A 20,795-nucleotide genomic window follows, 5' to 3' on the forward strand; every position below is an offset into this window, starting at 1 on the left:
CTTGTCTGAAGCTCCCCAGTGCTGGGATTATAGGCACATGTTCCCGGCCCAGCTCTTTTGTTATTTATATAGTTGGTCATTAAAGCTCAGTTATAGATCTTTTCTCTCTTCGTTCTTCTCTCCTTTTACTTTCTCCCCTTGTTCACCTTTCCCCAATTTCACAGATTCTCCTGTTTTCAACAATTACCTATTTATTAAGACCTCTTGTTTCTATCTCAAGTCCATATTTGTCTTTTGAACTCTAAACCTCATGCTCCACTCCCTGCTTGTCACTTCCCCTAGGACCCTGTCTTCTCAAACTGAACGTGCTCAGAACAGAGTGAGTCCTCCTCTCCAGGGCTGCCATGCATTCTTGCCATGGTGATCCTCACTGTAGTAAGTTTTACTGCAGTCTACCCAATTCCTTGATTCAGACCCTCCAGGGTATTTTTTTTAAACACTGTCCAGCATTCCCAGTATTCAGACTGGTCAACTCCTGTCACCTATTGTTTACTTTTCTTTTTAAAGATTTCTTTTTTTTAAAAATTTTTTTATGAGTGTTTTGCCTGAATGTATGTAAATATACCATATGCATGGAAACCCAGAGAGGCCAGATGAGAGCATTGGATCCCCTGGAACTGGGATGTTGGCCACCATGTGGGTGCTGGGAACCAAACCTGGGTCCTCTGCAAGAGCAGCCAGTGTTTTTAACTGCTGAGCTATCGCTCCAGCCCCACTTCCTGTTTTCTTAGACTTCTACCTGAGTCTAATCACCCTTGTCTTTCTCATGCTATCTGCATCAGTCTTCAATCAATCTCTTGGCAACAATTCTTGCATCTCTGTCTTCCCCCAGTCCCACAACAATTTTTTCCTTAGAAAGCAACCTGTTGTCCATCTCTCCATCCTTCCCTTCCCCTTCCCTCCATGCCCCCCTCTCTCCTTTCTCCCTCACTCTTTCTTTCTTCCTCTCTTCTTTTCTTCCTGGCGATTTACATTTTCATTTTTTAAAAAAATTATTTAATAACCACATGATTAGAAGAAGCATTTCATTACAGCATTAACATAGTCAATAACAATTTCCAGAGCAAAGATGCATCTCTTTCAAAATTGGCTGTAAATTTTTAGGTTCACAGTTGAATTAATGCAGTTATACAATATTGAACTCAGTATAAACCCTATAAGACACAAAATTGAGTGAGGTTTTAACCTTTAAAAAAGATCTCCATTGGAGACGCATGTGCAAACATCTAAGTGCTAGTAGTTCTGTATGAAACAGTATACATTTTCATTTGTATTGTCTTATTTAAAAATATCTAATCCCAGCACTCGGAAGGCAGAGGCAGGCAAATCTCTGTGAGTTCGAGGCTCACCTGGTCTACATAGTGAGTTCCAGGCCAGCTGGGGCTACAGAGAGACCCTGTTTCAAAAAGACCAAAGAAAAGAAAATCTTTCCAACTGTTTGGAATTAGTTACAGCTTTGTAGGAAATGACTGAGGTCCCATGTGCCTTTCACCCAGTTTCCTCTAATGGTGATCATCTCACAGACCTCCATATAATATCAAAACCAGGCAATTTCAACTGCTGCAGCCCCCAAACAAAGCCTCTGTGGATTTCATCGGTTTCATATGCTTTTGTGCATGTACATGCTTGTGCACATACACGTTGATGTGTGTCTATATAGTTTCATGTAGTCTTATCACGTATGTAATCTCCAAGAATACAAAGCTGTGCTCTCAGCCCCCAAATCCTCTATGCCAAAAACAAAAAGCTTCTCTAAAAACATAGTCATCCACCAGTGCTTTGCTTGAAACCCTTCAATGACTTTAAAGCCCCAAATCCTTAAATAAGGGCTGCAAGTGCCTATTTAGTCTGGCTTCAGTATCACTCCGGCTGCCTCCTGCCCTTTTATTTTGCACATGAAGCCTCTACTCACTGCCCTTCCTTATAGCTTGCTCTTGCTGTTCAACCTCTGCTCATACAAGGTCCCTTTAGCTGGACCCTGCTCCTTTCCACCCAGTTAACTCCCCCTGCTCTGCCAGGTATTAACTTAAGGTTCTTTCCTAGGGAAGGTTGCTTTGACATTCCTGACCAGGTTAGGCCCTTCCATTTGTTTTCATTGCCAATTATGCTTTTCTTTCATGGCATTAGTCATTCAATTGTAATTAAATAGTTATGTATAGGGTTTATTAATTTGAGGTCTCTGGCTAGACTAGAGCTTAGCGTGGCTTGCTTACCGCTGTATCTTTTCTATCTAGCATAATAGCCTGCTTAGCACCTGCTCAGGAAACACTTGCTGAGTTAATGAGCCTTAGAGGAAGCTGGCAGTTGTGGATGGGGTACGACCCAGGACCGAGAAACCAGACAAAGTCACCCTGTCCGGATGAGTGTCTCTCCCATGACCTCAGTGCCATTGCTTCACTAACTTTTCCTCTTCCGGTGGGACTCCCCGCCCCTCCACCCCTGCCCCCAGGGTCTCCCCACCCTGACGCAGATTGACGAACTGACATAAGATATCCGATTTGGATTTTGCATAGTTTATATGACATTTGGGAGGGGGTGACTTACAAAAACACGAATTCTTATAGCCTTTTCCTTTTCTATATTTGAAGTGCACACTCCACCGCTCTCCCGCGCCTGGCCCCGCCCCTCCTTGATGGCTTTGCTCCATGTGACAGTGTCTCCACCCCTTTTCCCCAGTGTCCTCCTAGTTGCCTGCTCACCTGTCCAAGTGCCTCCTCTCATCCTGCTGAGGAGCCCCCCCCCACAAGATGGGTGGTGCACCCGCTTTTCCTTTTGCTAAGCTCTATTCCAAAAATGGAGACCACCCCATTCTCGGCTGTGCTCGAAGGTCCACACCCAAACGTAAGTCCGGTGGCTTCCCAACAGCCACACAAAAATTGTGAGAGAGCAGCCTCATGGTTTTCCTGGCTTATATCTCCATACCTCTGCCCCTTAATGGTCTTGACTCCTTCCGCAGAGGTGGGAAGGAGGTGGGACCATGGCTTGTCAGAGGAACTTCCGGGTCACAGCCATCCTTCCCAATGTTGCCGGGTCAGAGAACCTGGACACGTGTGGTCTGTACCATTCAGAGTCCCTGTCTGAAATTTTCTCCTCTATTCCCACTTCTGTCTCCACTCTGAGAGGTTGGAATAGGGAACAGCCTAGCTGGTATTCTCAGACAGTCCATCAAGATGCTTTCAAGAATATGAGCTGGATATTCATGTGGGACTTCAATGTAAGGCTTTTTGTCCCTTTGGGGACACTACCATGGTGTCATTGTGGGAGGCTTCGTAGCTAGATGCAGGAGTGAGCTGGATGACACCTGAGAAGCCCTTGACAAGTTTGAGACCTGCCCTCCTCCCCTGGCTATTTCTATCCCCATTGTCTCATCCTCAGAAATCCCTCAGTGTGGTTTGTATGGGGGGCAAATTTGGTAGGTCCTTGTGTTGATTGACTAGATAGTATTTCACCCAAATAAGCATGGTGTGATTATCTCTCTGAAGATTTGAAAGGGAGGACATTCGGGCTCCTGCTGGGATGTGGCTCTGCTGAGTGCTAGTAACACCACTTGGGGGGCTGTCTGTGAGCACACAAGGTGTCCCCTGTTTACTGTATCCTTTAAAGCACAGAATCCCTCACATGAAAGGGACAATATGATGCTCTATGCAGTGGGTTTGACAGAGGTGGGAGCCTTGGAGAAGGATGGAACTATTGATTCTTTTATAGCAGTCAGCAGTGGGCCTTGTCTTGAGTGCTTTTGGCAAAATCCCATCCAGCTCACAGCACTGGGAAATCTGGGAACATCATCCACGTTTCCCTTCCCTGCTGACTAGAAGGCCAAGGGCCCTCACGTTCTGCAGCTCCCAGCTGTCTGCTTACAGTTGGCATTGCCCTTCAGAGTGAGTGGGAGCTGCTCAGCAGGCCAAGACTCAGGTGTTCCTTCAGGAGTGTATGATCTATAATCACAGCTTAATGTCCCTCTCTGGATCTGGCTAATATGACATTTGGGATGGAGAAAAGTTAGAACCAGTCAATGATTCTTTTAGGCTAGACCTGCTTGTTGTCTGGGGTATTTCCTCCTTTCCCTACCCTGCTAGGCCCCTTTTTCTTGTGTCCATGTGACGGTTCATGGTATAGACTTCTGCTCGTCTCTTGGCTGTGGGCATGGATACGCTAGAAAACCATGCAATGCCACCCTTTGCCCCTGAGCACTGTCCCTGAAAATCTCACATAATCCTCTGACCCCCTCCCAGGTAGTGTGAACAGGGGGGTCCCAGCTCTAAATTGCTTTTATGTATTGTCCTGACCTAGCTGAAGCCTGGGCTTGAGAGGTAATGTTGATGCCTCCCATGGGGCTGCCTGGGCTGCTTGCTGGCAGCATCCTCTTTAGTGCACTCTGATCATCACTTTCTGCTCTACTGGTTACACCTATAGGGGGCCATGGCTCTTAGGGTAAGGGGAATTAAATGGTATTTAACCTCTATCTGACATAACGGGTGGGGTGGGGTCAGGACTGTGAGCAGAGCCCCTATCCTGCTTGCAGTCTATTTCCCAGTCTGTGCTACTCCTGCCTCCTTCCACACTGAGGAAAAGTGTGTTTTGGGTTAGTGGTGTTGATGGTGAGAGGTCAAACACTTTGATCCTAATACTGCTGCTTCTGGTTCCGCCCCCCCAGGTCATCCAACCTGCCTGCAGTTCACGCTGAATATGACTGAGGCTGTCAAGACCTACAAGTGGCAGTGCATAGAGTGCAAATCCTGCATCCTCTGTGGGACCTCGGAGAATGATGTGAGTTTGGCCATTCCTGTGGCAGGCAGAAGCCCCAGGGGCTGGGAGTCTGCTGAGGGGTAGAAAGGGCGATTGGACTCTTGGCACTAGGTTCCTGAGGGAAATGATAATCTTTTTAGCCTCTACAACCTTGTGACCCGGGTGCCATTGCCTTGGGACCCCTGGGTATTCCTTGTGCCTATTGGGAGAGATGCTATAGGTGGCCATCTGTGTGTGTGTGTGTGTGTGTGTGTGTGTGTGTGTGTACCTTTTTGGTCACTGCCCTGAGCTACCTGACTACTAGCCCTTGAGGGTTCCATGGCTGATGGTGGTGACTAGTGGTACAGTTAGGATGCATTTGGCTGTTTCCTCCAAATTCTGGTGTATGATCTCACTTAGATGACATGGTAAATACAAGACGTGCAAAACATTTTTTTTTGTTATGAACAATTTCAAACATGCACAAAAGTAGAGAGAAAGACAAAGCCACTCTGTACTTATCCCAGCTTACATCTTATAAATACTGTTATCTTAGCCTTTAGTGTGTGTGTGTGTGTGTGTGTGTGTGTGTGTGTGTGTGTGTGTATGTTGTATGTATGTGTTCATGTAGGCATGTGTACATATGCATACATGTGTGTATGTGTGTGTGGAGGCCAAAGTTCTGTCAGGTGTGTTCCTCAGTTACTCTCCATCTTATTTTTAAAATATTTTATTTATTATTTTTATTTTATGTGTATGTGTGTATTGCCTGCATGTAGGTAAGTGTACCTATGTCATGCGATGCCTGTGGAGGACAGAAGAGGCTGTCGGATCCCCTGGACCTGGAGTTACGGACAGTTGTTAGCTGCCATGTGGGTGCTGGGATTCGAACCTGGGTCTTCTGCAAGAACAAACAGTGTTCTTAACCACTGAGCCATCTCTCCAGCCCTCTTCATCTTATTTTTGAGACAATGTCTCTCACCAATCCTGGAGCCCATCACTTTGGCTAACCTGGATGACTAATGAACTCCAGGGATTCTCTTACCTCCAGACTCTGTCCTGCCTCACCCCCATTCCAGCTGGGATTATAGGTATACACTGCTGCACTCAGCTTTTACATAGGTGTTGGGGATCTGAACTCAGGTCTTCATGCATGCACAGCAGATACTTTATCAACTGAGTCGTCTTCCCAGATCCTATCTTCTCCTTAATCCTCATCATCATAGAATTTCACGGGTAAATGTTTCATATGTACCTAAAAAAAGACAAGTATTTCTTTTTAACCAAAAATAATCAATAGCTAAAAAGACTTCTTTAATAAAATCAAATGCCCAATAAATATTTCTAATTCTTCAATTGTCTTTTAAAAAAAACATTTATTTTTATTTTATGTGTATGCGTGTATTGCCTGCATGTAGGTAAGTGCACCTGTGTCATGCAATGCCCATGGAGGACAGAAGAGGCTGTCAGATCCCTGGAACTGGAGTTACGGACAGTTGTTAGCTGTTATGTGGGTGCTGGGAATCGAACCCGGGTCTTCTGCAAGAACAGCCAGTGTTCTTAACTGCTGAGCCATCTCTCCAGCCCCTCTTCAATTGTCTTTTAAATGCATTTGCTGAAATTAAAATCCAAATAAATCCCACATATCACAGTTAACTGATTAGTCTTAAAGTTTCCATAAAGCATGTGCATTCTTCAAATAATCTGAAAACATGCCCTCCACCTTGCTTTCTTTTTATGTTCCTTAAATCCTTCATTGAAGAAGTCAGATCAATTTCAGTGGAGTCCCTGAGACTGTATCCTTGTGGGGTTGCTTGATGTTTCCCTCTGTCTTGTGTATTTCTTGTGAATTGGCAGTTAGAACTCAAGGCTTGAGTCAAGTTCTCTCTGTGTCTTGTCTCTTTTCTGGCAAGAGTACTTTATAGACAGTAGTATGAGCTTTTGATGGAGGTCTAAGGTGCCTGGTGTCTCTCTTTCTGGGAGGGTACCTCTATTGATGGCCTTCAGTGACAGTTTCATCAGGGGCTCCAAAGTAGTAATTTTCTTATTTAATAGTTTCTCCTTTATTATCTGGGGGCAATTCCATAGAAAGAAACCCATGCTTGTTGCCCTCAGGTAACATAGAAAAGGTGGGATAAGTTCTTGCTTCTTTTCCTTTATCAGTTTTCAAAATAATGTGATGGTTAAGATATCTATTTATGGCTGGAGAGATGGCTCAGTGGTTAAGAGTACATGTTACTCTTCTATAAAACCTGAGATTGATTCCTAACACTCAGGTCAGTTAGCTCACAACTGCCTGTAACTTCAGTTGAAGGGATCCAGTGCCCTCTCCTGGACTCTGTGAGCACATGCACTCAAGTGAACATACACAGACACACACAGACACACAGACACAGATACACAGACACACACACACAGGCACATACACACACAGAGACACACACACAATTAGAAATCAAATAAAATTTAGAAAAAGAAGACATTTATTCATAATCATAAAAAAAAATCACTCAAGCTGGGCATGGTGGTGCACACCTATAGTCCCAGCACTTGGGAGGCAGAGGCCTCCCTTAAACTTGTGAGTTCAAGGCCAGCCTGGTCTACATAGTGAGTTCCAGGACAGCTGGGGCTACAGGGAGACCCTATCTCAAAAAGACAAAAAAAAAAAAAAAATCACTCAAGAAATAGGAATTATAGGACTGCTTCTTAACATGGAAAAATATTTATACTTCAGAATTAAAGTTGGTATCTCACTTAACGAAGGAAACAATAGAGATATTTCCACTAAGATTAGGAACTTGGTGTGGGAATGATAGCAATATTGCTAGTATTCAGTATTATTCTAGAGCTAGAGCTAGCACTGTTTGACCAGAGAAATTGATTAGTGGCATAGGGCTAGATGACAAAATACAAGTTGAACATCACTAATCTGAAGTTCAAAATGCTCTGGACAGTATATCTTATATATGGGAAATCTTAGAGAATCAATGATAGAGCTAACTTAAACATAAAAAGAAAAACTAGGAGCTGGAGAGATGGCTTTGTGATTAAAAGTACTTCTGCTCTTGCAGCGGACCTGAGTTTGGTTCCCAGGACCCACATCAGATGGCTCACAACTGCCTATAACTTTGGTTCCAGGGGAAAACATATTTAGTAATGTACTTGTGCTGGATACCTTTAGTTGTCAACTTGACACCCGTGGGTAGAGAGCGCCTCAATTGGGGAATTGCCTCCATTGGACTGGCCTGTGGCCATGTCTGTGAGGTATTTTCTTGATTTTTGAGTGATGTAGGAGGGCCCAGCCCAATATGGGTGGTGCCACCCCTCCCTGTTTGTTCTGTAAGCAGGCTATTCTTCCATGGCCTGTGCTCCAGCTCCTGCCTCCAGGTTCCTGCCCTGAGTTCCTACTTTGGGCTCCCTGATGAACTGTGACCTGGGAGATGTAAGCCTAGTAAACCCTTTCCTCCCCAAGCTGGTATTGATTACAGTGTTTTGTTACAACAATTGAAAACAAACTAGAACAATACTTAACAGCAAATGTGCAAAACCCATATAAAGAAAAAAAATTCAAAAACTTTTGAAAACACAAAGAACAGGTGGACTGATGTCCTATGATCTTGAATAGCTCAATATTACATAGATGCCAGTTCTGCCTAAGTTAATTTGCAAATGCATATCAGGCCCAATAAAAATATCAATGAGTATCTTTTGTGGAGTTAGGCAAGTTGATACTTATATTCTTGTGGAGGAAGAAACTTGTAAGGATAGCAAAGGAGGTACTGGGGTATCGAGTTAATAGAGTGCTTGCCTAGCATGCCCAAAACCCTGGGTTCAAGTCTCAGCACCTTATAAACCAGGCATGGTGGTACATGCCAGTGATCCTAGTGCTTGGGAGGTAGAGGCAGGAGGATCAGAAGTTCAAGATCATTCTTGGCTATATAGTGAGTTTGAGGCTAGACTGGGATACATGACACCCCCTCTCTCAGAAAAAAAAAAGAGCCAATGAAATACTGATAAACTGTGTTGGAAACAGGAACTAGCAGACATTAAAACTTACAGGAAGCCTCTAGAGTTGAACAGTGTGGTAATGATGTAGGAGTAGACAAATAGACTGGTTAGAATAGAATAGAAAGCCCCAAAATAGATCCACCTACATAGGGAACTATGGTATAGGATAAAGGTTGCATCTAAAATTACTGTGTCAAAGATAGACTTTTTAATGAATGGTGCTGGGACAATGGGAGAACCATTTGGGAAAAGACAAAATTAGATTCATATCTCACACCAGACGTAAGAACAGTCTCCAAATAGACTAGAAATCTAAATGTAAAAAGTAAAACCAGATCAGTGCTAGAAGAAAACATTAGTGAATTCCCCCTTAATTTAAGCCTAGGGAAAGGTTTTCCAACTGACTCAAAATCCAGAAGTGATGGAATAAAATATTGAAAAATCCGATCAAGAGGCATCCAAATGTCATCAAAATTACGGTTCTGAGGACCCAATATGAGCCTCAGAATCAAAACAAGTCAAAGATTTGGCTAATGTTCCAGAGCCAGTGGGGATTGTAATACTGTAACTGGTCAATCTTCTGGTCATAGGACCACCCCTAAGAAGGCAGGCTCACCTTAAGTTATGCTAAATAGATGGGCGGAATACCTGGTGTGCTAATGAGATAGTAGACTTTTCCTGCCTGGAATCTAGCAGAGAACTTCCGGACCAGCTATAGTCATGTAGTCAGTGAATTTTCCCACTTCTCTGAGTTCTTCTGAGAAGCGTAACCTTTTCTTCTCCATATCCCTTTTCTAAACATGTTTTCTTTCTTTGGGCTGCCCCCAGCATCTTGGATTTCTTTACTTTCTCTAAAGCTTCCTTCTCCCAGCCATGTGGCTGCCATTCAGCCACATGTCTGACCCCCAGGCAGGCTGTAAACCTGCATGGCTTCATGGCTCTCTTTCCTTCTCCTCTCCATTCTCCTCCTCAAGGCAGCTGCCAAGATGGCCAGCTTGCCTGCCCCCGCTTGAGGATTTTTCTTTTAAAATTCTAATAAAATTGTAAAAGCTTAAAAAATATTGAAAAATTGAACTCTATAAAATTTTATGTAGTCAAAAACATAAAGTCAAAGGTCGACTGACCAAGTGGGAGAACGTTTCTATAACATATGCAGGTGAAGGGCCAATAGCCTAGAACATAGAGAACTCTGAAGAGTGAGGGACAGGGAACCAGGAGCTTGAAAGATGAAGAAAACAAAAGAAAGATGTTTCACAAAAGATGAGAAAGAGCATTAGGCACATGAAATGGATGTTCAAATGCGCTCATGATTAAAGAGACTCAAATGAAAACAAAACCAAGATCCCATTTCTCATCTGTCTGATGGACAATTTTTAAATTTTATTTATTTATTTATTTATTTATTTATTTATTTTTGTCTGTTTGAGACAGGGTCTCCCTGTAGCTCCAGATGGCCTGGAATTCACTATGTAGACAAGGCTGGCCTTGAACTCATAGAGATCCACTGATGGGCAATTTTTTTTTTTTTTTGGTCCTTTTGAAGCAGGGTCTCCCTGTAGCCCCATCTGTCCTGGAACTCACTGATGGGCAATTAAAAAAATATTATTTATTTATTTGTTTATTTATTTTATGTGTATGAGTATATTGCCCACTTGTATGTAAGTGCACCCATGTCATGCAATGCCTGTGGCGGTCAGAAGAGTGTGTTGGAGACCCTGGAACTGGAGTTACAGATGACTGTTAGCTACTATGTGAATGCAGGATTTGAACCTGGGTCCTCTGCAAGAGCAGCCAGTGCTTTTAACCGCTGAACCATCTCTCCAACCCTGATGGGCAATATTTTTAAAGTATGACAATACATGATGCAGTGGAAAATTGGTTCCTTCATCTAGTATGGAGGGGATGCAAAAGTTATAACCCTTCAGGAGGGAGTTTTGGTAATACCTAGCCAACTACTACATACTTATCTTTTGACTCAGCAATCTACTTGTGGGAGTCTACCCTAAAGGACATGCCCTTCTCACTACAGAAATACATGTATGTGAGATGGTTAAAAATATCAGAAATTTCTGGGTGTGATGGCACATGCTTTTAGTACTTGGGAAGCAGGGGCAGGAGGATCTCTGTGAGATGAAGGCCAGCTTGGTCTACATAGTGAGTTCCAGACCAGCTTGGGCTACAGGGAAACCCTGTCTCAAAAGACCAAAAAAAAAGCAATTTTTAGTCAGTAACTTTTATGTTATTAAAACCACCATTGCCCAGTTATACTTCAGGTAGGCTTCCCAATTAACAAACAGGTTTACAAGACTAGCATGGTTGACTAGACGATAGTTCAGCTGTACAGAGAGACACTAGGGAGATGTGCAAAGAATAAGAAGGTCTGTGGGTTGGTACGGAATGATTTCCATGATAAGTAAAAAAAGTTGAAGTAAAATGTAATATTTATCGGTAGCTTGAAGCTTTTATTGTAAGAAAAAGGATATGTAAGCAAAGACACATGTATCTATGCACTTATGTGAAAGGAAATGCGGGGAGAATAAATAAGAAGGCACGAGGGTGGGTATCTTCAGGGGTGCTTGGAAATGCAGTGGAGAAAAATGGTGATGTAGGAATGAATGGGGATAAGGGAGGACCAACGTGACTTTGGGAGTACTCATTTTGGGGAGCCTGGACATTTAGGATCAAGATAAAGTTCCACAGACCTCTCAAACAGATAAATATTTAAAACTAACCAGGAGGCTAGAAAACCTAAAATGAAATCCAAACAGTAAGCAGTGAACCTACCTGCAATACAAATAAATAACACAGTGATACTGAGGAGTCGGGAGAAGAAAGACCCACTTAAATGTATTTGGAAACTAGTATTTTGACTGTGTACTATAAGACTAAAACCAGAAATAACTGTATCACAAGTATTGTACTGTAGTTAGTAAATTTATTTTCATGAGTAAATGAATTAGTCATTCTGAACCTACTTTATGTATATTATATCTAAACTAATAGCTGGATATTGTGATTGAGAGTCATATTTCTATTGAAAGCATATTGTATTTAGAGTTATAGTCTATGCCAGAGCAAGAATAATCATAAAAGGGAAGAAGGGTGACCTGAACCCTGTGGCACTGGATTAGACTAGGGGGCATTAAGATAAACTCATAATTTTAAGATAACTCATAACTCATAATTTTTAATATATTAACTATATGTATATATATGGATGATACAGAATTAAATATGGATATATGCATATGTACCTATGCACACATTTATTTTCTAGATCTGTTTATAAGAAAGACTCTATTAGTTGGTTTTACATTATTACAGCAAAATGCCCGAGTATAATTAACTTATAAAGAGAATTAATTTATTTATCTCATGGTTCTGGAGGTCCCAGTTGAAGATGAGGTGACCCAATTGCTTTGGGCCTCTGGTGAGGTTCTTACAGGGAATGCATATAAGAATAAACTGCTTATATCACAAACCAGGAAGGAGAGGCAGAGAGGGGAGGGAAGGAGAGGGGAGGGGAGGAGAGGATATGACTATCAGGATCCCACATTTCAAGGTGTACCTGCAATGACTGAAACAACCTGCTCCTAAGTTGCACCTCTCAATACCACTATCCTGGGTACCAAACTTTCATAGACTTTTGGGGAACATTATCCATATTCAAACCATAGTGAGGACCTAGAAAAGCAATGAGGATACTCACACCCAGAGATTGATTCTAAACAGTATTCCCTAGTGAAAGGAACCAGAGATCCTCAGAGAAATGGCTGGTGCCAGGGCTGGGGCACCAAATACTCAGGATGTGCCTGGAGCATCTTGTAGTGCCAAAAAGTAAGGCTGTGTTCAAAAAGTGATAGGCGTGTCTAGAGGACACAGGAGCCAACCTGAAGGAACACTTAATGGCCAAACCTAGAAAAAATTGAGACATCGGATAAATAATGATGTTATTGGCTTGTAACCTAAAGGACAAAACAAAACCCATTATTACATTATAAAGTTGGATGAATGGAGAAAGGAAGGAAGGAAGGAATAAGGGAGATGGTAAGTTCTTCCTTAGAACAGAATTCCAATGAATGAATGTAGAAGGAAGAGGAAATCATTAATGGGAAAGTTCACAGTTAAGTTGTGGTAAGCAAGAACCATTCATTCATTGATACAAAGAATAGTGAGTGAAAGTCTGTGAAACAGGTTATTTGCATGATCTCAAAACACTTCCTCAGTAACATGTTACAAAGGGAAAAACAGTAACTTCACTGTTGAAAAACTGACAGCTACTACCTCAACTACCTGATGACAGAAAATATTAATGTAATCAGGCATACCGGTTCAGTGACACTTCCTGATATGACATACTGAGAGGGGCACGGTGTGACTTTAGTGGTATTCTTGCCAAAGATGTGTGCATCCCTCAGTCTTCTTATGATAAAAAAAAATCCAGCCAAAATCGAGTATATAAAATCCCCACCCTGCACTCTTCAAAAGTGTCAAGGCTGTAACAACATCAAACTACTTTCTGAAGCTCTGTATTTACACCCATAGACAAAGGCTGCTCTCAGCCTTAATCAGAGAGACCTCTCTCCTTGTAGTGAACAGAGGTGACTATAGAGATCCAGGGCTGTACGAGATGCTGAGGATAAACGATAGTTGAGGGCTCAGTCCTCAAAAAAGACATTTTATCACTCCCTTGAGGCTCAGGGAACATTGCGGAAGAGGGGTGGAAAGAATGTGAGAACTGAAGATAGGGAGGGAGAAGGGCTGTGAAGTGCTGTCTTCTAAGCACAACACAGCCATGGTAATCATGTATCCATAGCAGCTGTGCCTATATAAGCCAGACCTTCCTAACAGTCAGCTCTGGATGGGGAAGGGGCTTGTGGGGTCCTACTACTTACTTACTGCCGAACTATTGGCAACTAAAAGATTCTGGGAGTGGAGAAGTATAGTATCTAGACTCTGATGGTACATTCCAAACTCAGGGTCACACAGATGGCCCCAGTTAAACACTGAGGATCACAAAACAAAAGCCATAAATATGGAAAGAGATTTGTGAGGAAGAAAGAGAGTTGGCAAGGGTGGGAGAGGAATGAGAGAGGTTGGGGGTCATATATGTAAGAAATTGTCAAAGAACAAAACCTTAATTAAAAAAAAAATCAAGGCCACGAAACACAAACTGTGGAACTGTCAGATTGAAGGACAGAAGAAAACACAAGTAGAGCTGGAGTGTACCTCAGCTGGTAAAGTGCTTGCCTAGTATGCACAGAGCTCTGTGTTTGATCCCTACTACCATACAAACCAGTTGTGGTGTCTCACACACCTGTGATCTTAGTACCTGGGAGGTGGGCGTCAGGAGTTCAAGGTTGTCCTTGGCTACATAGAGAGTTTGAGGCCAGCCTGGGCTACATGAAACCTTGTCTCAAAAAACAAATAAACAAGGCCAGCAAGAAACCTCAGAGGTAAAGGTACTTGCTGCCAAGCCTGAAGACTGGAGTTCTATCACACATGGTGGGATAAGAGAACTGATTCCTGGGGCTGGAGAGCTGGCTCATCGGTTAAGAGCACTGGTTGCTCTTGCAGAGGACGTGGATTCAATTCCTAGCACCCATGTGGGTTCCTAGCACTGTCAGTAACTCCAGTTCCAGGGAATCTGACACCATCTTCTGACCTTCATGGGCACTGCACAACACAGGTGCACTTACATACGTGCGGGCAATACACTCATTCACATAAAATAAAAACAAATAAGCCGGTTGTGGTAGTGCATGCCTTTAATCCCACCACTAGGGAGACAGAAGCAGGCAGATCTCTGTGAGATCGAGGCCAGCCTGGTCTACATAATGAGTTCTAGGTCAGCTGGGGCTACCGGGAGACCCTATCCCCCCCGAGAAAAAAACAAATAAAATATTAAAAAAGAGAAGTGACTCCTGAAAGTTGTCCTCTGACTTGCACATGTGTGCTCTGTTATGCATCCCCCATAAATAAATAAAAGTAACAACAACAACGACAAAAACCTCAACAAACAGACAAAAGGAAGTAAATGCTGTATAGGAGCCTAGATTAGGAATCCTGGAAAAGGGGGAAAGGAAAGACAACTGAGAAAATGAGTCTTTTCGGTAGACTAGCTAATTATACCGATGGTAATTTCCAGCTCCAGGATTCTGCTATGGCAATGTAAGATGTTAATATTAGGGTAAGCTGGATCAGGGACTACAGAAAGTCTGTATCATTTCTGCAACTTTTCTCTAAGTATAAAATGGTTTCAACATAATAAAATAAAATAAAAATGTCCTATTTCCATGACATCTTCCAAAGAGACTGTCTTAAAAATACTATCTTTACAGGGCCAGAGAGATGGCTTAGTGGTTAAGAGCACTGACTTGCTGAGGACCTGGGTTCGATTCCCAGCACCCACATGGCAGCTATGAGCCGTCCTTAACTCTAGTTCCAGGGGAATCCAACACCCTCTTCTGACCTCCGCAGCATTGCACGACACAGGTGCACTCACATACATGCAGGCAATATACTCATACACATAAAATAAAAATAATAAAATATTTTAAAAAATACTATCTTTACAAACTGAAGGATTTAAGTATATTTTATCTGTTTCAATGGATTAAAGTTCTCTTATCTTTGGCCTGTGGGAATATTCAGACTGGAGCCCAAATCCTTCCACATGGTCTAAGAGCCTTGGGTAGCCTTCTTTCTGACACAGAAAGGTAGCTGCACACTTCACATGCCAGACCTGAAATCAACTATCTCTCCAAAGACTACTGGTCTAAAGGGCCTAATTTTCAGTGCTTTTGTCATTGTTTCAGAATATTTTTAGTGGCAGAACTAGAACATATTTTATTTATTTAAAAGATAAAACACACCATGAATTTATATAAATACTTGTAACTCATATCCAGAACTAACTACAAAGTTTTTACTTTAACTTATTGATTTTTATACCAGTATATTCCTTAGGCATGTGAAATTTTGCTTCTCAATCAAAATCACTCATTTGGTATACATCATTTGGTCTCAGACAACCAATTCCAATATTATCACCCACAATATAATTGATGAAAAAAATGCATATTTGCATTTATATTTGTCATTAAGATATATTCTACCAGCTGGGCACTCTGGAGGTAGAGCCAGCCTGGGCTACATAGTGAGACCCTGGATCAAAACAAAATCAAAATTGTAAGCAAACAGAAAATATGTCCTAAGGAAGCATAGTCAGAGCTTTTGTTTTAATGTTACCTGAAATAGTTTTTGTGTGTGGTTGTGTCACTACCTGAACACATAATTATATTCACTTACAATGTTTGTCTTTTTGGGATATATTATAATTTTAATTTTGCATAATAGTTCTAGAAACAAATCTAGAAAGAAATGACATATTCAAGAAAATCCAGCTTCCATTCTTGCCTAGTCCTGTGTTAACTCTCTTACTCAACTTACGTGTGGCTGCTTCAAAAAGTGTAAGGTTTCTCTTTATACTTTGTTTAAATGTAAGTGTGTGTGTTATACATATGAATTCATAAGTAAAAGAGAAGGGCATGTTTTTTCCACTCAATTCCTTTTTTCTTTGAATAGCTTAGAAATTATTCCATATTAATTGACAGCCACATTCTTCATTCCTGCTTATGGTTCCATGGTTCTTCCTTCGTTTTATTCTGATGATCCCTTGTTGGCAGGCATTTGGGTTGATTGTGCACTTTGGCTTTACCGATAGAGTTAGCACAGAGTTTTGTTGTTGATGGGACAGAGCCTTAGCAGGAGTCAGGGGATGAGTCACAAGTGATGATGGGACATTAGAGTCTTCTCACCATGGTCCACTTCTGATAAGCCCTCCCCCACCATTTTTGTCCCTATCTTATTACTTCAGCTCTGATGGAATGATGCACCTTTGGGGAGTCAGCTTTGGTTCGCTGGTTTTCATCCCCTTCCCTGACTGCTTCTTAGTCTCTTTGCTCTTGCCTGTCCCTTAAAGTTGATATTCTCAAAGTATGTGTTCTTGGCTTTCTTTGGGGGGTCCTTGGTCTTCCAGAAAATTCAATGAAAGCCATGGAGCCACTCTTCGCAGAAAAAAAGATTCTACCTGTATACAAAATTGTGCATATCATTTCAAGGGGTTCATGGAGTACCAGTTCAAAGACATCTGCTGTCATACACCCTGGGATTGACCTTTGTTTGTCATCTAATCACCTGTGACTTCCAAGCCCATATTTTGGGCCCAGACCGATGTCTTTATCTCCAACCTCCAGGTCATCCCTACCTAGCAACCCGCAGATCTGTGGAATGAGTCTATACTTCAGCTGGGGTTGTCCCCTGTCTCACAGTCACTCTCCTGCCCATGTCTCGGTGGATGGTGGACTACTTGGCTTACTAACTCTTCCACAGCCCAGAAGACAGCCTGCCTTCTCATTCACTATACCTATCGGTGACTGTCTTCCCACTTCCACAGCCTTGCTTCAGCCTGTCATTATCACTCACATGAGTGGCTGTGGTAGCCTCCTGTCTTCCATTTCTAGAACCAACCAATACCTTGATATCCCCTGGGCTCCAGCCCCCATGCTGGGAGGAAGGCTTTCTTGACATTCATATCATGAAATCAGAAGAAATTCTGAGATGCCATGGATGTTACCACCAAGTCCAGCTGTTACACTTTGCACAGAAGGAAAAGTAGAGTCTAGAGAAATTCTACGAATACTTTCCTCAAATGCTTAATATACTTTCCACATATTAGGCCATCATCATAGGGACAGAGAAATCCATAATTTACTGACTATGGGAGTTCGTATGGACAAGGCATTCCTGTAAGATTGGGTATGGGTATGAGGTAGTCAAGTAAGACTTCTTTTTTTTATTTTTACTTTTATTTTGTGTATATGAGTGTATTGCCTGCATGTATGTAAGTGTACCCATGTTGTGCGATACCCGTGGATTATCAGAAAAGGGCATCGGATTCCCCAGAACTGGAGTTATGGAAAGTTGTTTGCAGTCATGTGGGTGCTGGGAATCAAACCCAGGTCTTCTGCCAAGAGCAATCAGTGCTCTTAACCTGAGCCAGTCTCCATCCCAAGGAAGACTTCTTAAAGGAGATATGAGTTGAGCAAAGCCTTGGAGAATTTCAGGTATAAAGTATAAGCCATGTTCAAGGGACAGTGAGGACCCCAAATGGGCCTGGAAAGTGGGGTCCATCAGGAGAGGTTGCTCTGTATAAATAAGACTAGAGGAATAAGTGGGGGGTGGTAAATATTGTCCCCAAGTAATTACATCTTTCTCTTTGCCTCTCTACCTGTTCTGCATTCTTTCAGGACCAGCTACTCTTCTGTGATGACTGTGACCGTGGCTATCACATGTACTGTTTAAATCCCCCAGTGGCTGAGCCCCCAGAAGGTAATGATGATGAGGTCAACAGTAACAGCAACAGCTACACCTACTTCTTACTGAGCCCTTACTGTGGTGCACACCTTGTGCTAAGGGCTTTTAATGTCTTGTGTCATTTAATCATCACAACCCTATGAGGTAGGCGTAAGAAACCACACATGAGAAAACCGAGGCACAGTGCAACCAGCTGCGACTTCAACTTGAGGGCTGAGGAGCTGTTTCTCGGATGTGTGGTTAAGAAAACAAGGAGGTCTATGCTTCTAAGGGAACTAGTCCAGACCCTCTAATGCTGGCCCAGAGGTGTGACTAGGGGACAGTGTTCTTTACAACAGTTCAGCTGACAGTCTCTAAGTATTTACTTTCCCCTGAGCCATGGACTCCACATGTCCTTAGGACTGAGCCTTGATCTCTGAAAGCCGAAGGAAAATAGGAGTTACTAGAAATTAGGACTGTTGGGCTGGGGCTCTAGAGGTGGAAGAGGGGCTGCTACTAATGTGTCTTGTCTCTTGCAGGAAGCTGGAGCTGCCATTTATGCTGGGAACTGCTCAAAGAGAAAGCCTCAGCCTTTGGCTGCCAGGCCTAGAGGCCCCAGTCATGTAATATGACATGCCACTGGAGAGGCTAAACTGGAGCCCAGTTCAAACCAGATGGAGGTCTCCTCTCGCATAGCTACACAGACCAACTCTAAGGAAAATGAATAATCACAGAAGGGCATGGACATGTGGAACCAAGAGGGCGAGGTCTCTACTTAGCTCCTACCCCACATGTGTTACTTCTGCCAACACTTCCTTATTTCTGCCAGAAGGATCTTGCACTTTTGAAGAACAGCCCAGCCCCAGCCCTGCGGAACCCTACTCACGCTCACCCTCACACCGCAACTCTCTCTTGGCTTCCCATTTTAGTGGAAGCCATCTTATGACCACTCATCAATCACTCGTGTGTAGTTTGGTGTTTTCTTTTTTTATCTATTGTGTTCCAAGAAATCTTCACACAGTCATCCTCATCCCTAGCTTAGGATCCTTATCTTAAACTCTCACAGGAGGAACAAAATATTGTAGAGAAGTTGTTCATTATAAGCCACATTGGAAATTTCTCTGTTTGGAGGCCATCTTGAAGATGGACCCTCAAAATCCCCTGGTTTCCTTGGTCTCTGTGAAGTAGAAGGACTTGCTGTCTAGAACTTCAGCAGTGGAAACCACAGCCAGGATGGTCTTGATCCATTGCATTACCTCTTGGTGGTGGGGGGTCGGGTTGCGGGGGAGTGAGGTGGAGGGCATGAGAGATGGGAGGAGACATTAAGAAGGCCCCGCTAGTGAGTATTTGTTGTCCATTAGGAGAGACTTTGGTTCCTTGACCTTTAGAGATAAGGCATCCTTGAGGTAAGACAAGCCACAGTCTATGGACACAGAAAAATGCTGACGACTCTGCCTTCCAAGTAAGCTGAGTGTCTAGGCCTGGCTCAGTTTCCCCTGGTGAGACTCGGGCACCAGCTGGGTGAGCAAAGACTGCCCATTCAATGGTCCAGTGTTGGATTCAAGAGACTATAGCTTTGAGAAACCCTTCAGTATTGGTATGACACTATGAATTCCTGTTCCCAAGCAATATCTTCCTTCCACGCAGTGTATATTTGTCATTGTCTACTGAGATGTGACTGGAAATTTTAGGACGGAGGAGAGATGAGTTACTTAACCTGATGATTAGGGTAAAGTGATCATTTGTGACCAGGTGGCAAGGATTTGGAACCCCTGGCTTTCTTGTCTCCTAAGTTCCCCCATATGAGCTGGACTCTTGTTTTAAAAGAGGAAGTTTCCAGAAGAAAGAGTTAAGGAGGCCTAGATTCCAAGAACTCTGTCTGTTGGAAGAGAGCCCCGTGGGCTGGAGTGGGTTGGACTGTCTTTGAGTCACAGTAACAGCATAATAACTGACACATTTCTGGAAAAATCATTGCCCAAAGGGCAGGTCTCTGTGAGCAGGACCCTCACGCATGCTCAACTTCCCTGAAATCAGCTCCATCTCTATGGTCCAGCAGCTTGCAACAAAGGCCTGGGTTATTTTTAGACTTTAGCTCCTGAAGAAGCCCCTGGAGACCCTGACTAGTTGGGCCACTCTGCCTGGCAGCAGTTCTGCCTCAGCCTCTCCACAGGAGCCCTCCTCTCCCATGGCTAATTGCTCTTGGCACGTGGAGCCAAGCTGTGTGGGTCCCCCCTCCACTCCTTTGCAGAGTGACCTGTGGCAAGAGAATGGGGATCACTCTCCTGCAGACCTTGTGCCTCAGAGAGCGTTATATGCATACATAATGATCTCATTTAAAAGGCCCCTGTTCAGATGGGATTCCTGTCTTCCCCATACGCTCTCTTCTTCCTCCTGCTGGTTGCTGAGCCCATGTGGATTCTGAAGGCCCAGGGAGGGGCCATCTCCTCTCGTGACTCTGCTGGCTCTTTCTCTTCCCACAAAACTCAAAGCAGGATGATCTTAAAGGCTGATTATTGGTTTGGGGAGTTATTTTAAATTAATTTTGGAGGAAAGAAAAAGAAAAATCCCAAATGTTCCAGAATGCTACACTGACTTAAAAGTGGAAAAAACAATTCTGAAACCCAAAATGTGGCTCTGGGATTTGACAGATTCCCTTTGGAGAGAGAGAGGAGAGAGAGAGAGAGAGAGAGAGAGAGAGAGAGAGA

General features: G+C 43.0%; 1 protein-coding gene across 1 annotated transcript in view; it reads left to right on the forward strand.

Moving 5' to 3' along the window:
* Dpf3 (double PHD fingers 3) overlaps positions 1-20,789 on the forward strand; it is a 297,152-nt gene extending 276,363 nt beyond the window's left edge. The window contains exons 9-11 of the mRNA XM_008849803.2: positions 4,655-4,767; positions 18,045-18,126; positions 18,630-20,789. Of these exons, the coding sequence (XP_008848025.1) occupies positions 4,655-4,767; positions 18,045-18,126; positions 18,630-18,700 (266 nt within the window). The 3' untranslated portion in view covers positions 18,701-20,789. The remainder of the gene's footprint in view (positions 1-4,654; positions 4,768-18,044; positions 18,127-18,629) is intronic.
* The last annotated feature ends 6 nt before the right edge of the window (positions 20,790-20,795 follow it).

Source organism: Nannospalax galili, unplaced genomic scaffold (assembly GCF_000622305.1).
Source record: "Nannospalax galili isolate Female #2095 unplaced genomic scaffold, S.galili_v1.0 scaffold24, whole genome shotgun sequence".
Taxonomy (NCBI): Eukaryota; Metazoa; Chordata; class Mammalia; order Rodentia; family Spalacidae; genus Nannospalax; species Nannospalax galili.